The 15568-nt window shown below is 35.9% G+C and overlaps 1 protein-coding gene across 2 annotated transcripts in view; it reads left to right on the top strand.

Annotated features, from left to right (window-relative positions):
• The window catches only part of LOC137401388 (tripeptidyl-peptidase 2-like), a 58279-nt gene that overhangs the window by 33729 nt on the left and 8982 nt on the right, over nucleotides 1-15568 (top strand). For both annotated transcript variants that reach the window (XM_068087713.1, XM_068087714.1), the window contains 8 exons: nucleotides 2096-2172; nucleotides 3890-3993; nucleotides 4385-4530; nucleotides 6284-6400; nucleotides 8158-8358; nucleotides 9548-9685; nucleotides 14897-15074; nucleotides 15298-15452. In XM_068087713.1, coding sequence (XP_067943814.1) covers nucleotides 2096-2172; nucleotides 3890-3993; nucleotides 4385-4530; nucleotides 6284-6400; nucleotides 8158-8358; nucleotides 9548-9685; nucleotides 14897-15074; nucleotides 15298-15452 — 1116 coding nt within the window. The remainder of the gene's footprint in view (nucleotides 1-2095; nucleotides 2173-3889; nucleotides 3994-4384; nucleotides 4531-6283; nucleotides 6401-8157; nucleotides 8359-9547; nucleotides 9686-14896; nucleotides 15075-15297; nucleotides 15453-15568) is intronic.

Raw genomic sequence — 15568 nt, 5'->3', positions numbered from 1 at the left:
CAATGACTTGTTGTGCTGCTTTGAACCTTGGTTCCAAAATCGCTGCTTGTTCTGCGACTTCTTCAGTGGGTACATAAAACACCTCCACCCAAGCAATGTTTTCCCTAGTATACTTGTACAGTTGCTCAGCACTGAGCAGTCATTCTTTCCCTGACATAACTAGCTGCTTGGAGTGACGGTGGCCAGTCTCTTGACTACCCCGCCAATCCCATCGCACAGACCTTTTCCATGTGAGGTGGCAAAGAGGCTCTGTGATGCTGTAAGATTGAAATCAAGCTCATTGTGACATAATTTGGCAAAGTTTTTGTAATTCTTGTATTGGGCACCAGATCCATCACTGAGATCCATCCGTGGCGCACTGTGATCCCACAGATCTCACAGATCTCACTGTGGCGCATTTCGACAAAGACGTTCATCTTGTTTGGCTTCTAGATGCTGACCCGATGCATCTACAGAGAACATAAGACTAGTTTTGGATAGCTGAGGCCTGGAGGAATTCAGAAATATTAACAGAAACAATGACAAATAATATGTTAGGGGTAATAATTGCTTTTGAATAGTTGCTAAAATAGCATTTTTGGTCGGAGTTATCTCCCACATTACTTATCCAAAAAAATTTAAACCGATTTGTTTGTGTAAATATGGAAATTGTGTATGGATACAAAAAAAATCTAGACTTCTAACTTGTATATTCTCGAATTTATATGAGTCTAAAGTCAGCTAGATGTGCTATGCCCTCAAACTCGGGCGACAAATGATCAAAGTTCAAATCCTCATAGCACCTGAACCGATGACCCTAGAAGATCAACATTCGAGATTTAAGCGTTTTTCAACATGGGCAACAACATATTAAAAAATCATCAAAATCTGAGACAGGTTTTTTTCAGTTACACTTGGTAAATTCTATGCCTATATTATCTTGGGCACGCAGATTGCAACCACAAAATGCACTAAAGTCATTGTAGGTACCACTAGTTACTAAGGTTAACATTGTATTTTGGCATTATTTTAAATGATGTTTAGTACCTACAGTCTGCGAATTTTTGCATGCCAACCCCGAAATGAACGGAAATCATATAGTTGTATACCAAATAATTTTGGATTATAATCATAGCAATATAGACTACATTTAGCCATTACTTGCTAATGATTTCACATTTACATTTAAACACCTTTACATTTTTATTTTTCCTTCTAATTTATTTCAACGAAACATTTTTTTCAAGTTTTGAAAATTTAAGTTTAGTTGTTTGAAAACCTTTACAGTTGTTTTATTTATTTTTAATAACTACACAAAACACTTCTCTCATGATATGTAGTTTGAAAGTTAGAATGGCAAATGTTGTTATATATTAAATACAAGTCAATTTTCTGTCCGAAAACTTTTTTATTACAATTTTCTGATGCCAATACTGAAACGAACTGAAATCGAATAATTGTATACCAAATAATTTTTGATTGTAATCGTAGCGAAATAGACTATTTTTAGCCATTACTCTCCAATGATTTTACATTTGAACACCTTTACATTTATATTTTCCAGTCTAATTTATTTCAACGGAACACTTCTTTCAAGTTATAAAATTCTCAACTTACAGTTGTTTGAAAACCTTAACAGTTTTATTCATTTTTAATTTAGTTGACCTTCATAAAACCTTTTCCTTATGATGTAAAGTTTGAAAGTTACAGTTGTTTTATTAAGTTTGAAAACCTTTACAGTTGTTTTTATTTCCTCTTACATTATTTTAACTACACAAAACACTTCTCTCATGATATTCAGTTAGAAAGTTTGAATCGCAAATGTTGTTATATGTTAAATACAAATAAATTTTCTGTCCTGGGACTTTTCTATTTCCCTGGCAACGCCGGGTAGAACAGTTAGTTGGGTAATAAGTTCAATTTGTCTCTGATGATTGAATATGAACATTGCACAACTTGAAAATCCCACTAAAGACTTTGAAACGGGTAGCAACATGTTTGGGGCTTGACAATCTTACATAGATTATAAAGTTAACTTCTGCATGAATCGCATGAGGCTAGCTATAAGAGCATAAATCAACTCCTAAAATGCCGTGATACAATGGTACTGTTGCAGGTCTTGGGCTATGACGTGGACTGTGTTGACAAAGGCCCTCTGGTTCGAGTGCCCATTACAGTTGTAAAGCCTGAAACGTAAGCTTAGTTTTTAACTCTCAAGCTATGAGATGTTTTAATGTTCAGAGATTTGCTAGATGGGACTCTGATTATTTCAAACACTCTATCATTATCAGTAATGTATGGGTTAAATCAGTAGCGCAGGGTTGTGGTCAATTAATGACACCCGTTAATAGTTGCAATAAGCTATGCATTAAATTGTTAATTAGCAATTTAATATATTGTAAAATTCTTAGGTATGTTAATTCAAAAATTAATGATTAAAGCAGTTTTGCCTGCAAATAACATAATGTACAGACGGTTCCCAACCTACGAACGCGTTACGTTCCGAACGATTGTTCGTAAGGTGAATTTGTTCGTAAGTTGTTTCAGTGCTATATTTTGTATTATAATTTATGTTTAAGGCCTATTTAAGTATATTGAAGGTTTATATAGGTATGTTTAAGGCTTGTATAATTAACCTGTATTGGTTTGTACTGAAAAAAATATTTAATAAAATGGAAATAATACTTTGGTGGAAGCCGGGTCATGACACTGCATTTCTTATTTATTGTATGTCTTGTCCTTTCTATTATATTGTTGTTTTAATCGTTATGCTATCGCTTATCGTTGTTGTCTTGTTTTTTGTATGTGTTGTCCGTTTATTATATCGTTGTTTCACTCGTTATGCTATTGTTATATCTGATATACCGTCATAACACCATCACTTATCGTCACTTAGATTGTTGTCATACCAACGCGCTAGCTGTCCTATTCATTCACCTTGTTAGCCGGTGTTCTTACCGTTTGCCGTTAGCCGGAACGGTTGATATTATTGTATATAAATGAGTGTGCGCATTTAGTTGAGCAGAGCAAATAGCCGTATGCTCCTCGGCTGGTGAAATTTCCTTCGCTAATTAAAAGCTGGATGAAACTACAGGCACTCTCTTATCTTTGTTTATTAGTAGAGATCTTGCCAAGTAAAGGCTGGCAAATCTCTTTACAATACGTATGTAAAGTTCAAACAAAGTTCAAACAAATAATTCGAAAGTTAATCGAGTTACGAACAACGTACATGCTTTCGTATGTACCGTTGTTCGTAACTCGAATGTTCGTAGGTAGGGAACCGTCTGTATTTATTCAATTATCAATGCTGCTTTTTGACATCCTCACATAATAATTTAGTGACTAATTAAGTTTTTGAAGAAATTTAATTCGCTAATTCAATTATTAATACGCTTAATTGACAAACTGATTTAGCAATGTAAAGCATAACTCAATTTGCTCCCTATTTAATTCATTAATTTAATTATGAAAATATTTAGTTCACTACAACTGAATTTGTTAAGGTAATGCGTAATTTCATTCGAATATGAACTAACTAGTTGATTCAATTATTAATAGAAATTCACCAACCTGAAATTAATTAATTCAATTTTAAACTACCAGGCGATTTTATTTGATAGCAATTTCTTCCATCATCCTAGCCTTTTAGCAATAGTGGTTTATTGAGTTTCAACTGTTATTGTAACCTGTAATGTTGTTGTAACTGGAGGTGTTTCTTAAAAATATGAAGGATATGCTGAATCTATTGCTGTTGGACTTAATAATGTGATGATGGATCACTGGCTTATCAATTTCAGCAGATATGAAAAACAGAAAGTTGGGTTTTTCACAGTTTGTCAGTGTTTCATCAGTCACAATAACGTCTCACTATATTTGAGCTGGCAGTAGCATTTAAGTTTGCCTTTTTAAGGGATGACAACTCCAAGGATCATAAACATAGCTGGAAACAGACATTCGCTCCTGGTAAAGTCATGCGTCACTTTTTGACAGTACCAGCAGGTGCTACAAGTGCTAGTAAGTCGGCCAGACTTTTAGAATTATGTTTTTTGTTATTCCGTATACCTCTGATGTCTCTTTGCTTTATCATCTTTAAATTGCTTTGCACGCATGACACATTCACAACATTTTCACAAGTCAATAGGAGGTATTGATATTGTTTACAAATGAAAAGAACTACCCTGGCTGTCTGTAACCCTTTCTTTCATTGTGGTTGACATTCCTATGAGCCGTCTAGAACCCGTTAAGGCTGTCCTCAAAGTTTTTTCTCTTCTAATTGCATCGCTATGTTCTTAATGTCTCCAATCCTTGAAAACTGCCCTCAATAATGCCTTCTTTACTTGATTGTATTCCTTTAGCGGTAACAGTTTCTCTTCAAAGAATTAATGCATGCGCTGAACACTTTCAGCTCTGCAGATGGTGCCAGACAAAAACTGCACGCTGCGTCTGCAAGCGTTGCAGTTGAAACCGAATACCGATGTGAAGCAGACGATGGTGTCAGCTACACTGGGTTGCAGTGCTGGAGTTTTTCGAAGCTATAAATTTTCTGTAACTGTACGTATTGCATCCAGTAATCTCAAACCTTTACGGTAATAAGGTTCCTTCTCTGACGTAGACGCATGTGGGTTAACAAGGTTCAAACTTTAACGCGTGGTGCATCCAAACTAACAAGACTTGCTCTCTAATTGTTTGTTCATGTGAGATGCTGTGGGTAATTCTCTAACTTCATTCTTGCGAGTTCATCTATTTCTGTGTGAGTAGCTGGTAGCTGTAAGTATTCTAAAAGCTAGCTTAAAGGTTGACTTGCAATAAAGTTCACATTACAGTTATTTGGTATCAAAAGATTCACCATGTCTTTACTATGTTGTGTTGTAGGTGCCAAATATGTGGAAATGTGATTACAAGCTCTTAAAGCTCAAAAACAAAGAGCCGCCGTAGATTGGAATCTGTTTATTTCTCTGACTTAGCCATGAAATTTATGTATTGTTTTGTCACGTGATGTTCTCACATGAATTGAAAGGCCAATAAAAAGCTCAATATAAAACTTATCGTAGCACTAGTTTATGACAAACACTTCGGGTTTTACCGAAGACCCCGTACCAAATATAGATGCTCGCTACTTTACAGTTTCGTTTCAGCTTGATCTAATCGTCAAGTCGTAATCTGATCATGTGACCCAATACTATGCAAATAATTGTTGCAGCACTTTTCGATTATCACAAGTGACCAACAGGCTCGTCATGATTATCAGACAATGATATTTACTCCTTCGAGGTAAGGTTAGAAAATTAAACGAATTTGTACGGTAAGTTATAAGATATCACTGCTAAAAGTGACAGTATTACAATGACGATAAAATAGGCGCGTAAGAACAATAGACATGGTTTTATTGAATGCGTGAAATATATTTGAAAATATTTGGACAAATAAGGTTGCATGAAAGTGTAAACAGAAACCATCTCACACAGCTTCGTCATATTTGAGCCGTGTTGGAAAGAGAATCCAAACTACGGCGGTCTCGTGTGGCTGCGATCAACTGTTCGTTTTTTAGTTTTTAAGAGCTTGTAATCACATTCCCGCATATTTGGGACCTACAACACAACAGAGTAAGACATGGTGAATCTTTTCATATCAAATAACTGTAATGTGAATTTTGTCGCAAGTCAACCTTTAAATATCGATCGACTTGTACAAAATTTTCATAGGTTTTATCAGAAAGTATCGTTATTTTTCTATCATGTGCGATTGATTTTTATGTTCGACGTGGTCTGACTGCCAGAATGTTTCAAGATTAACATAGGCAAAACTTGAAATTAGACATTCCAAAAATATGTGATGAATGATGTCACTAGTTACTATCACTGCTATAGTTGATATTGGCGTTGGAGTTGTAGCGGTATGCGTCTGTATTATTTGGGTCTCTTCGCAACTATAGACGCCATAATCTCACTTTCGCTTGATCTGAGCATTTTAGCTGCGATCAAATTTTGTCGATTCTAATCTTAAAACATCCGGGCAGGCAGATGACCTCAAACGTCAAAAAGAATCACAAACATTAGAAAGTAACAAAAATTTATAAAATCTACAAAAGAATATAGTGCAAGTTCATCCATAATGTGTGGTTTTCAAACTGCCGCAAGGCTTATAAAGCTGGTGATCAGCTGAAACATCTGAGAAATATGCGCCATTGATAGGCTTCTGGATTAGCATGTCACTCTGGTTTACTGAAGTGTGTGTACAAGTGAGTTTTGGTTATGCAATGCGCCCATTAATATATTCGTATATATTATTGTTTCTTTGTTTGCAGGAAAACCAGACTTTAGAGATGTGTTTGGTGAAGTATTGGTCCGATTTGGGGCAGGCAGAAGTAGAATATAGTATCAAATTTTTTGGAGTGACAACACTTCCTAGTCCTATAGTGATGGTGAGTCATATTTTGGACAAGTATAATGCTTTTCACCTCTTGCAGTTAATAATGTAATTTATGTAAGTTGTTAAGTTGAAAAATGTAGTCTATGGTCTAGTTTAGACTATAGTATAAACTGTTGCATCTGTATATAGTAGTCTAGTTGAGTTGGTTGACTCTGTACTTTATAGTCTTATTATTGCCTCTTAGTTTGTTGTTAACTGAACAGATCTATAGCCTTAATAATACAGGTGTTTAACAGTTGATAGGTAGATGTTGTGATTGTCATACTTTTAACTATGTCAACTTTGATTTTACCTGACGTAGTTGTATTTCGTTTTTTATTTAATATTTTTCTTGCATTACGACATTCAGATTTTTTCATTTTAATTGCCACACGCCTTCTTTGCTGTAATTTCATATTTTTTATCTCTATAATTATTAGGTGACTTTGTGGATTATTTTAAGGCGTTTTGTCAAATTAGTTTGTTTTGTATTGCAAGCAAAGCTTAGCCTTCTCTTTGTTGGTATTACCGTTTTAACTTAACTTATTTTCAAAGTAACCACGATTTGAGACTGGTCAAAAAGAATATATATAATTTGTATAATTTCAATGCTGTAAAACCAAATGATGTAAAAGGAGACAGAGTACGTGTGTACTGATTTACAGAACGGAAATAGTTCAAGCATATTTGAATATCACTTGATCATCAGATATTATTCAGTGTTTCGAATTAAATATTTGCTCCAAATTTCACATTTTGGATTGGGTGATTCATGTGGTAAAATAATAGTAAGTTGAGGTTTGACTGTATCGTGAGTAGAGCTTTGACTGTACAGTAAGTAGAGGTTTGACTGTATAGTGACTAGAGGTTTGACTGTATAGGGACTAGAAGTTTGTCTGTACAGTAAGAAGAGGTTTGACTGTATAGTAAGTAGAGGTTTGACTGTATAGTGACTAGAGGTTTGACTGTACAGTAAGTAGAGGTTTGACTGTACAGTAAGTTGAGGTTTGACTGTACAGTAAGTAGAGGTTTGACTGTACAGTAAGTAGAAGTTTGACTTTACAGTAAGTAGAGGTTTGACTGTACAGTAAGTAGAAGTTTGACTGTATAGTGACTAGATGTTTGACTGTATAGGGACTAGAGGTTTGACTGTATAGTGACTAGAGGTTTGACTGTACAGTGACTAGAGGTTTGACTGTACAGTAAGTAGAGGTTTGACTTTACAGTAAGTTGAGGTTTGACTGTGCAGTAAGTAGAGGTTTGACTGTGCAGTAAGTAGAGATTTGACTGTACAGTAAGTAGAGGTTTGACTGTATATGCACTAGAGGTTTGACTGTTAAGTGACTAGAGGTTTGACTGTACAGTGACTAGAGGTTTGACTCTACAGTACATGTAAGTAGTGGTTTGACTTTACAGTAAGTAGAGGTTTGACTGTACAGTAAGGAGAGGTTTGACTTTACAAAAAGTAGAGGTTTGACTGTACAGTAAGTAGAGGTTTGACTGTATAGGGACTAGAGGTTTGACTGTATAGTGACTAGAGGTTTGACTGTATAGGGACTAGAGGTTTGACTGTATAGGGACTAGAGGTTTGACTGTATATTGACTAGAGGCTTGACTGTACAGTGACTAGAGGTTTGACTGTACAGTAAGTAGAGGTTTGACTGTACAGTAAGTTGAGGTTTGACTGTACAGTAAGTAGAGGTTTGACTGTGCAGTGAGTAGAATTTTGACTGCATTGAGAATGAAGACAACCTGATATGCTGTTTTTAGCATGCTGGAGATGCAGTAACTCAAGTAGACACAATATCTTTACTACGTACTCAGACAATAGCACCCTCAGTCACCCTCACACACTTAGTGCAGACGATCAGACCTTGTAAGGCACAAATAAAGCCTCTGCTTACGACGAGAGACAAGATGCCTGACGGCTCATTGGTCTACAGTGCAATTCTCACATATACCTTCAAAATGGTAAGGTGGTAAGGTTAAGTTTTCTGCGATATACATTAGGTCTGTTGGCACATTAAGAAAGCCAGTTAAATATTCTGATGTTTAACTGGCTTTTCATCGTATGCGGGATTATGATCTAAAATGAATTTGGAAAATTAATAAAAAGCTTATTGTGTTGAAGTGCTAGCAGTGTTACAGCTCACCAGCATGGTCATTTCTTTGACATGGCAAGTTCTGATCTGACGTCAGATTTTATGTATTTTTTGATTTTATGTAGTGACTCATAGTGTCAGAGTTGCTCCCTCATGATCTCATGGTTCAGTCTGGACATGGATGTTAGTTGCGATGCATAATTTGCAGTTTTAGATGTTTTGTGAAATAATTGTTGTTAACATAAAACAGTGAGCTGATATATTGAAGATATGTAAGGCTGTTAGACTTGCAGGGAGCTGTTTTTTGGTCAAAAAAGATATGATATAGTCTAATTATCATCTGATTGTGTTGATTTTTCAATGTATGCTTTAAACGGACTCCCTAAACCTTGTCTGATTCTAAGGGATTTTATTGAACTTCCCACTGGCAAATCACTCTCTATGGCATTTAGATTTGCATCAGTAGATGCATGATGTAGTGATGCATCTGTAAATGTTCAATTTTAGAATAGAGTAGTATGTTGCGAAATGTTGTAGTGTTGACCCTAGGTGCTTTGTTTGAGAATGTCGTAAATAATGATCAGGGCTGTTCTCCGTGAGTTGTTTCAAATTCTACTTGTAGTGGTCAGTTTTTAAGAACAATACGAGTACTTAAAAAGTATTCTTAAGCTAAAATTGCTGTCATGTTGTTTTTTCCGCTATTTGTTAGATTTGAGAATAATTCTATTTTTACATTTGTTGCTAGTATTACATTTGAGTAATAATTTTTGGAGACCTTTGCTGACATTTTCCTACATTGAATGTAATAGGAATTACATTAATTTTGATTCTTTGGCAGACATTATCGACGAAGCAGATTTCAATGGCAGTTCATCTCATTCTTTTTTGTGGCATCTTTTCACAATAACAGACAAGCCTTAGTTTGTATACTATGCGTACAAATCTGCCTGTTTTCTTTTAAGTCCCATATTCATGTTTCCTCAGTGATGGCTCTCTGTATTGAACCAATATGAGCAAAGAGGTTGTTAGCTTCTTTTACCGTTGCCTAAGTTTTTCAGACCAAGTCAGCCGAAGTGACGCCCGACTTTGTCCTTCTCTCCAGTCTTCTTTATGAGAATCCATTCCAGTCACAGTTTTGGATGTTGTATGATGAGAACAAGCGCATCCTTTTGAACGGAGATGCTTACCCAATCAAGGTGCAAAATTTTATAATATCTATCAATAGTTTAGAAAAGCATAATAAATGATGAGTGTAATGTGTCATCATTTTCTATAGTGAGTGAATGGGCAGTTATTGTCCGAAATCTATCTTACTCTGGTTCTGCCGTCGCGGATGTACATGCAGTTAATTGTGCTGAGTTAACCATAATTTTGAATATATTATATAGTCGGGCAAGGCCAAGCATAGCATCACACACATAGGCAATTTTTTTCTTCCTGTTGCGATCATAATGTTCTCTCAATTAGTAAGTAAAAATGTTCAGACATACAGAAACGTGAAAATTTTTATAAGGAAATTTTCTTTCATAATGATATGGAGCAAGTAGATTTTTCTCGTATGGAATGTGACGCATGGGGCAATAGGTCATCTTCTCTCAAGGTTTGCTATTCATTCTGAAATAAATTTGGCTTTTGTTTTATGATCTATACAAAAGTAAATTTTTAGCCCAGGTGTTTTTTCCTAGCAAATGCAATTTTTTCTCTACTATTCAACCGAGCAAAGAATAATTCATCTCATGTGTCACAATTGTTTTCTCTACCATTCAGGCGAGCAAAAAATAGTTTGTACCATACGTCACAATTTTAATGCATTTAGTTGCAGCCTGTTCTACTTAAACTATTTGAGGTAAAAAGTTCTTGTCTATAATTCAATTTTGGGCTGCTATGCCTTAGGCAAACTCACCCATCCGCTGAAAATATGACAAGTTTCTGTTTTTTAGGCATGTGGAAGTGTTTGTCACGCGCGGGACAATTTTAATAATATATTGATGTCTGCCTTTTTTGGTTCAATTTAATACCCTGGTATGTGAAAGCAATGCTGGATATTACAAGTCTAAAATGCCAGTTTCTTTGAGAGAAATGAAAAATTGGAATTAATTTGTGATGTTTTGTAACTCAAAACATGAAGTTTGTCAAGATTCTCCTACTGATACCCACACCTAGAGTGATGCCATCAAATCATGAGGTAATTTTGGAACCAAATGTGTGTTTTTAAAGTATGGTTACAAAAATTACATCCCATGGCAAATGTGCAATAGATGGTATTGAGGGATGGCATCAAACAACAGGTTCTAATAGCAGTGTATCGAAAAATGTGTCATAAACTCGTCAAAGTCATTTGCGAAAGCTGCAACAACAAAAACTTCCAAATCATTGAAACCAATAAAGATATTCTCCATCTCAGAAAATATGATTACTGAAACAGCGCGGATCTGCAAAGATTGCTGGTCCACCATGCCTTTAATTCATCAATAGGGCCATCACATAGTAATTGAAGAAGATAGTGATGTTGTTCTGTCGGAATGGCGTCCTTCCATTGGCAGCTAACTCCACACACACAGAGCAGCGAACCTAATCAAGAGGTAATCACAGAAGATATTTCACAAACACTGACGCAGTTTCCACCACAAATGTTGGTCGCATTGGTCTACGACTCTGAAGTCAACGTTGGAGAAATTCTCACGGCGGAAGCCAATGAAAGTACATGTAGCTACACTGTAAAGTGTGTCACTGTGCATGCAAGAGGTTCATATGGCCAAACCCCAATGACAAAAGAACCACCCACAGGAACTGTCTTCTTAAACCATCTCCAGTTATTGGACCAGCGAGAACTATCAGTTCACTAAGATACTTATTACTAGAAAATGAAGAAATAATAATGGCAGAATATGACAATTTGAAGAAAAAGTGGTTTACTGCATGAAAGTCGGACAATCTTTGAATTGTATGTGATGTTTTATATTTCACTTTTAAATAAAATAAGTATAATATATGTTAATTTTAAATTATTGGTTAGTTTACCACATGTATATCGATTTTGTAACTCCAAATCAAGACAATTTGTTTAACAACTGCAAAACATCGAAAAATGCTGGATTTTTCGTAATGCTATTTTTGACCTGCGTGTCACAGACTCGCACGTCCCAGTCCTGCGCCTCACAAGTGATTGCCTTCTTTCAAACCTTACAGAATCGTTAAACTTAGGCCGAAAAACAAACCAGTACAGTCATACTTCAACTTGCGAGTGCCCCAACATATGAGAAACTTGAGATACGAGCCAACTTTTAAGCAAGTTTTAGCACTAACATACAAGCCATGTTTGAGATACGAGCACACGAGTCGGCGGTCAAGTATGCCAGAGGTTTTTTATGAGAACAGCATCACTCAGTATTTTTCAACTGTTCAGGTTATACTTGTGCATCGTGTTTTTGTGTGCGTTTTTCAGTGCAGAATTATGTGAATTAAAAGTACTGTGTGTAGACCGAAAGTTAACCGCTACAATGAAGGATAATGCAAAAAAGCGAATAATAAGAATTATTATTAAACGTAAAATTATTAAAAAATATGCGAAATGTGTATCCGTGATTGAACCAGCTCAGCAATATGACAATTATACATTTACAATTATCAAACAAGAATTATACTAAAGACATTTAGTTTGCAAAAGGACTAACCATATTTTCTAAACAGCGCAGCGATCTTTACGATTACTGATGGAGAAACTGCTAAGGCTTTGGATAAAAGACAAACAATTGACTGACAGCATAACTGAAACGATGCTATGTGAAAAGGCCGGTGCTATCCATCAAGACTATGGAAAATAGACATTCGGACAAGTTGGCTAGTGGTCATGCATTAGCCCCTTTGTGACAACACCTGCGTTTGTTTTTATGGCAACATGTTGAGAAAGCGACAAAGGCAAACGTCCTTAGATAGGTTTTTCTTAAAACTGCCGGCTGATCAGGAAGGCGAAACAAAGGAAAAATTAGCTAAGCCGTGAGAAACTTAAAACTATGAACGCCCAAGAAATTTTAATTACCCTAGGACACTTATGTATTCGCCTCATCTAACTTTCGCGTTTTGGCGGAGTCATCCTCTCGCGAAAATTTTATGAGCTAAACTATTATAACGAACGAGCGAAAACGCTGAATTAAATATCTTTGTTCATTGATAGTCCAAGAAACAAATGGCAGCAAGTGATCAAATTGCATTATCGATCTCGGCCACACAATTGTACCTGCGGTTCACAATTACAAACTAGTCCCAAATTGAAAGAAATTTTCTTACTGGTGAACCGAACCTGAGAAATCTTATTATGTTTGTTCCACTGCATTTATTTTCACATCACTATATTTTCGCACTCATCAGAGCTGCGAAATTGAGTTGCATCGAAATTTTACTCTGTACGCTAATCACGAAACTAAATACAGACGGTTCCCTACTTACGAACATTCGAGTTACGAACAACGGTACATACGAACGCATGTACGTTGTTCGTAACTCGATTAACTTTCGAATTATTTGTTTGAACATTGTTTGAACTTTACATACGTATTGTAAAGAGATTTGCCGGCCTTTACTTGGCAAGATCTCTACTAATAAATAAAGATAAGAGAGTGCATGTAGTTGCATTCAGCTTTTAATTAGCGAAGGAAATTTCACCAGCCGAGGAGCATACGGCTATTTGCTCTGCTCAACTAAATGCGCGCATTCATTTATATACAATAATATCAACCGTTCCGGCTAACGGCAAACGGTAAGAACACCGGCTAACAAGGTGAATGAATAGGACCGCTAGCGCGTTGGTATGACAACAATCTAAGTGACGATAAGTGATGGTGTTATGACGGTATATCAGATATAACAATAGCATAACGAGTGAAACAACGATATAATAAACGGACAACACATGCAAAAAATAAGACAACAACGATAAGTGATAGCATAATGATTAAAACAACATAATAGAAAGGACAATAAATAAGAAATGCAGTGTCATGGCCCAGCGTCCACCAAAGTATTATTTCCATTTTATTAAATATTTTTCCAGTACAAACCAATACAGGTTAATTATACAAGCCTTAAACATACTTATATAAACCTTCAATATACTTATATAGGCCTTAAACATAAATTATGATACAAAAGATAGCCCTGAAGCAACTTACGAACAAATTCACCTTACGAACAATCGTTCGGAACATAACGTGTTCGTAGGTTGGGAACCATCTGTACTAGCGAAACATAAGTGTCTTAGGTTATGTCAAGTTTAAAATGAAAGTTTGCTTTTAAGTCTGTGCATCAGAATCCAAATTTATCAAAGTCTACTGTTGTAATGAAAGATAAATTATCTCTCCCTCTCTGGCAAATGCTATCGTTAGCTGCTGTTGTATGTACATATTTAATTTTACATTTAAATCAATCACATTTCCTTGCATTAGTTTTATTTGTTTGCTTTTTGAAAGCATGTGGTAAATTAGGACAATAACCAACATGTTGTATCTGTTACAATATCTTGTTTTAAGTTTTTTTGTTTGCGATTTTTAGAGTATAGAAACCAATCAATATATTTTTAATTGTTCTATATATAAATAAATTGCCCCAACATGCGAGTAAATTGACATACGAGCTCAGTCCCAGATCACGTTAAGCTCGTAAGTCGAAGTATGACATTACATATTTCTAGTGGAAAGATAGCAGAAATATGAGCTGTCAAACAATAATGTCATGAGTCAAAAACTTCAGAAGACTTCTGCGATTGATCACAGTAGTTTTTCATGTCACATTATGGTCCCGCTCGTCACACTAGCTTTAATATTTAATAATTCTTCATGCATTGCATGTTAAGAATGAAATCTCATTCAGTGATAGTAATGTCAAGTGCTACCTAAAACTTCATAAATGACAGTGAAATTTCACATCTGTTCTGAAAAGTATGCCAGGAAGCATTCAAATTTTCCGTGCGCCACAATCAGGCCAAAAATGGCCTCGTCCAGTGAGAGATTTCTCCATATACAGCAGGCCTACAGGCTCATCTTTTTCTGCATAGAGGGTAGATCATTTTACTTGCGAAAAGTGCAAGAGCCTCTTTCCTTGTCACATTTAATGTGGCTTCCTAGAGAGCAGCGTATCGCGTTGAGATGACTACCCATTATTTTGATTTATCAACATGTCTTGCTAAAATATCGCTCGGTTACCTTAAGGAAATATCACACATTGTCTTATTAAAAGAGCTTAGTTTTAAGTCTTAACAGATCATATTTCTCAACAGACCTCATTTTCAGTTACACAGGCGTATTATTTATTCACTCTTCCTACCTGGCAATGGCTCCACATCATGCCAGACTGAAAAAGGTATGTCACTTTTGGGCTCTGTTTGCTGATGTAGTCTTAACATTTGGTTTTAGTACAAATACTCGAGAAAGTTGTCACCGGGAGAGTACACAATCAGGGTAGACATCCGGCACTCTACATATAAACTCCTGGAGAAACTGCAAAAGTCGCCCATGTTGCTTAGGTATAACCTCGGGTCTTCCACTATAAATGTCGGGGTATATGCTGATCAGAAACAGGCTATCCTTGGTGGTAAGTCTGTTTACTTGTGTGAACTCGTGCTTTTCATTGATTTGTAAGTCTAAAGACTTTCTTATTGTTCAGCTGGATTTCCTTTTGAAAACGAGTTTCCCAATTATGAGCTTCTGCTTTTCTGTCCTCGTTGACTACAGTATATTTTGTGTGTTTACCAAGTAGCTGTCATGAATGACACAAAATTTGCCAGACGAGATAACTTTGTTACGTTATTTTTCAGGAAAAGCCGCTACTAATGTGCATCTGCCCTTCAAGGCTGTCAGACCTGTGTTTTTGAAATCGGTTGGAGACGAGAGTTTAAATAAGTTACCAGTTAATGTATCGGCTGGTATGTACCTAGAGGGGAGTCTGACATTGATCAAAGACATGAAAACTGTAAGTCGCTGATGTGTTTACTAATAATATGACGGTGATTGGTTAGCGGAGTATGTTGTGGTACTACCTGACTGTACAAGACTTGACGATTGAATGAGCGCAGGGTAAACGAAACA

The sequence above is a fragment of the Watersipora subatra genome, chromosome 8, assembly GCF_963576615.1.
Source record: "Watersipora subatra chromosome 8, tzWatSuba1.1, whole genome shotgun sequence".
NCBI lineage: Eukaryota > Metazoa > Bryozoa > Gymnolaemata > Cheilostomatida > Watersiporidae > Watersipora > Watersipora subatra.
Note: the sequence above shows the minus strand (reverse complement) of the source record. Positions and strands in the feature narration are given on the sequence as shown.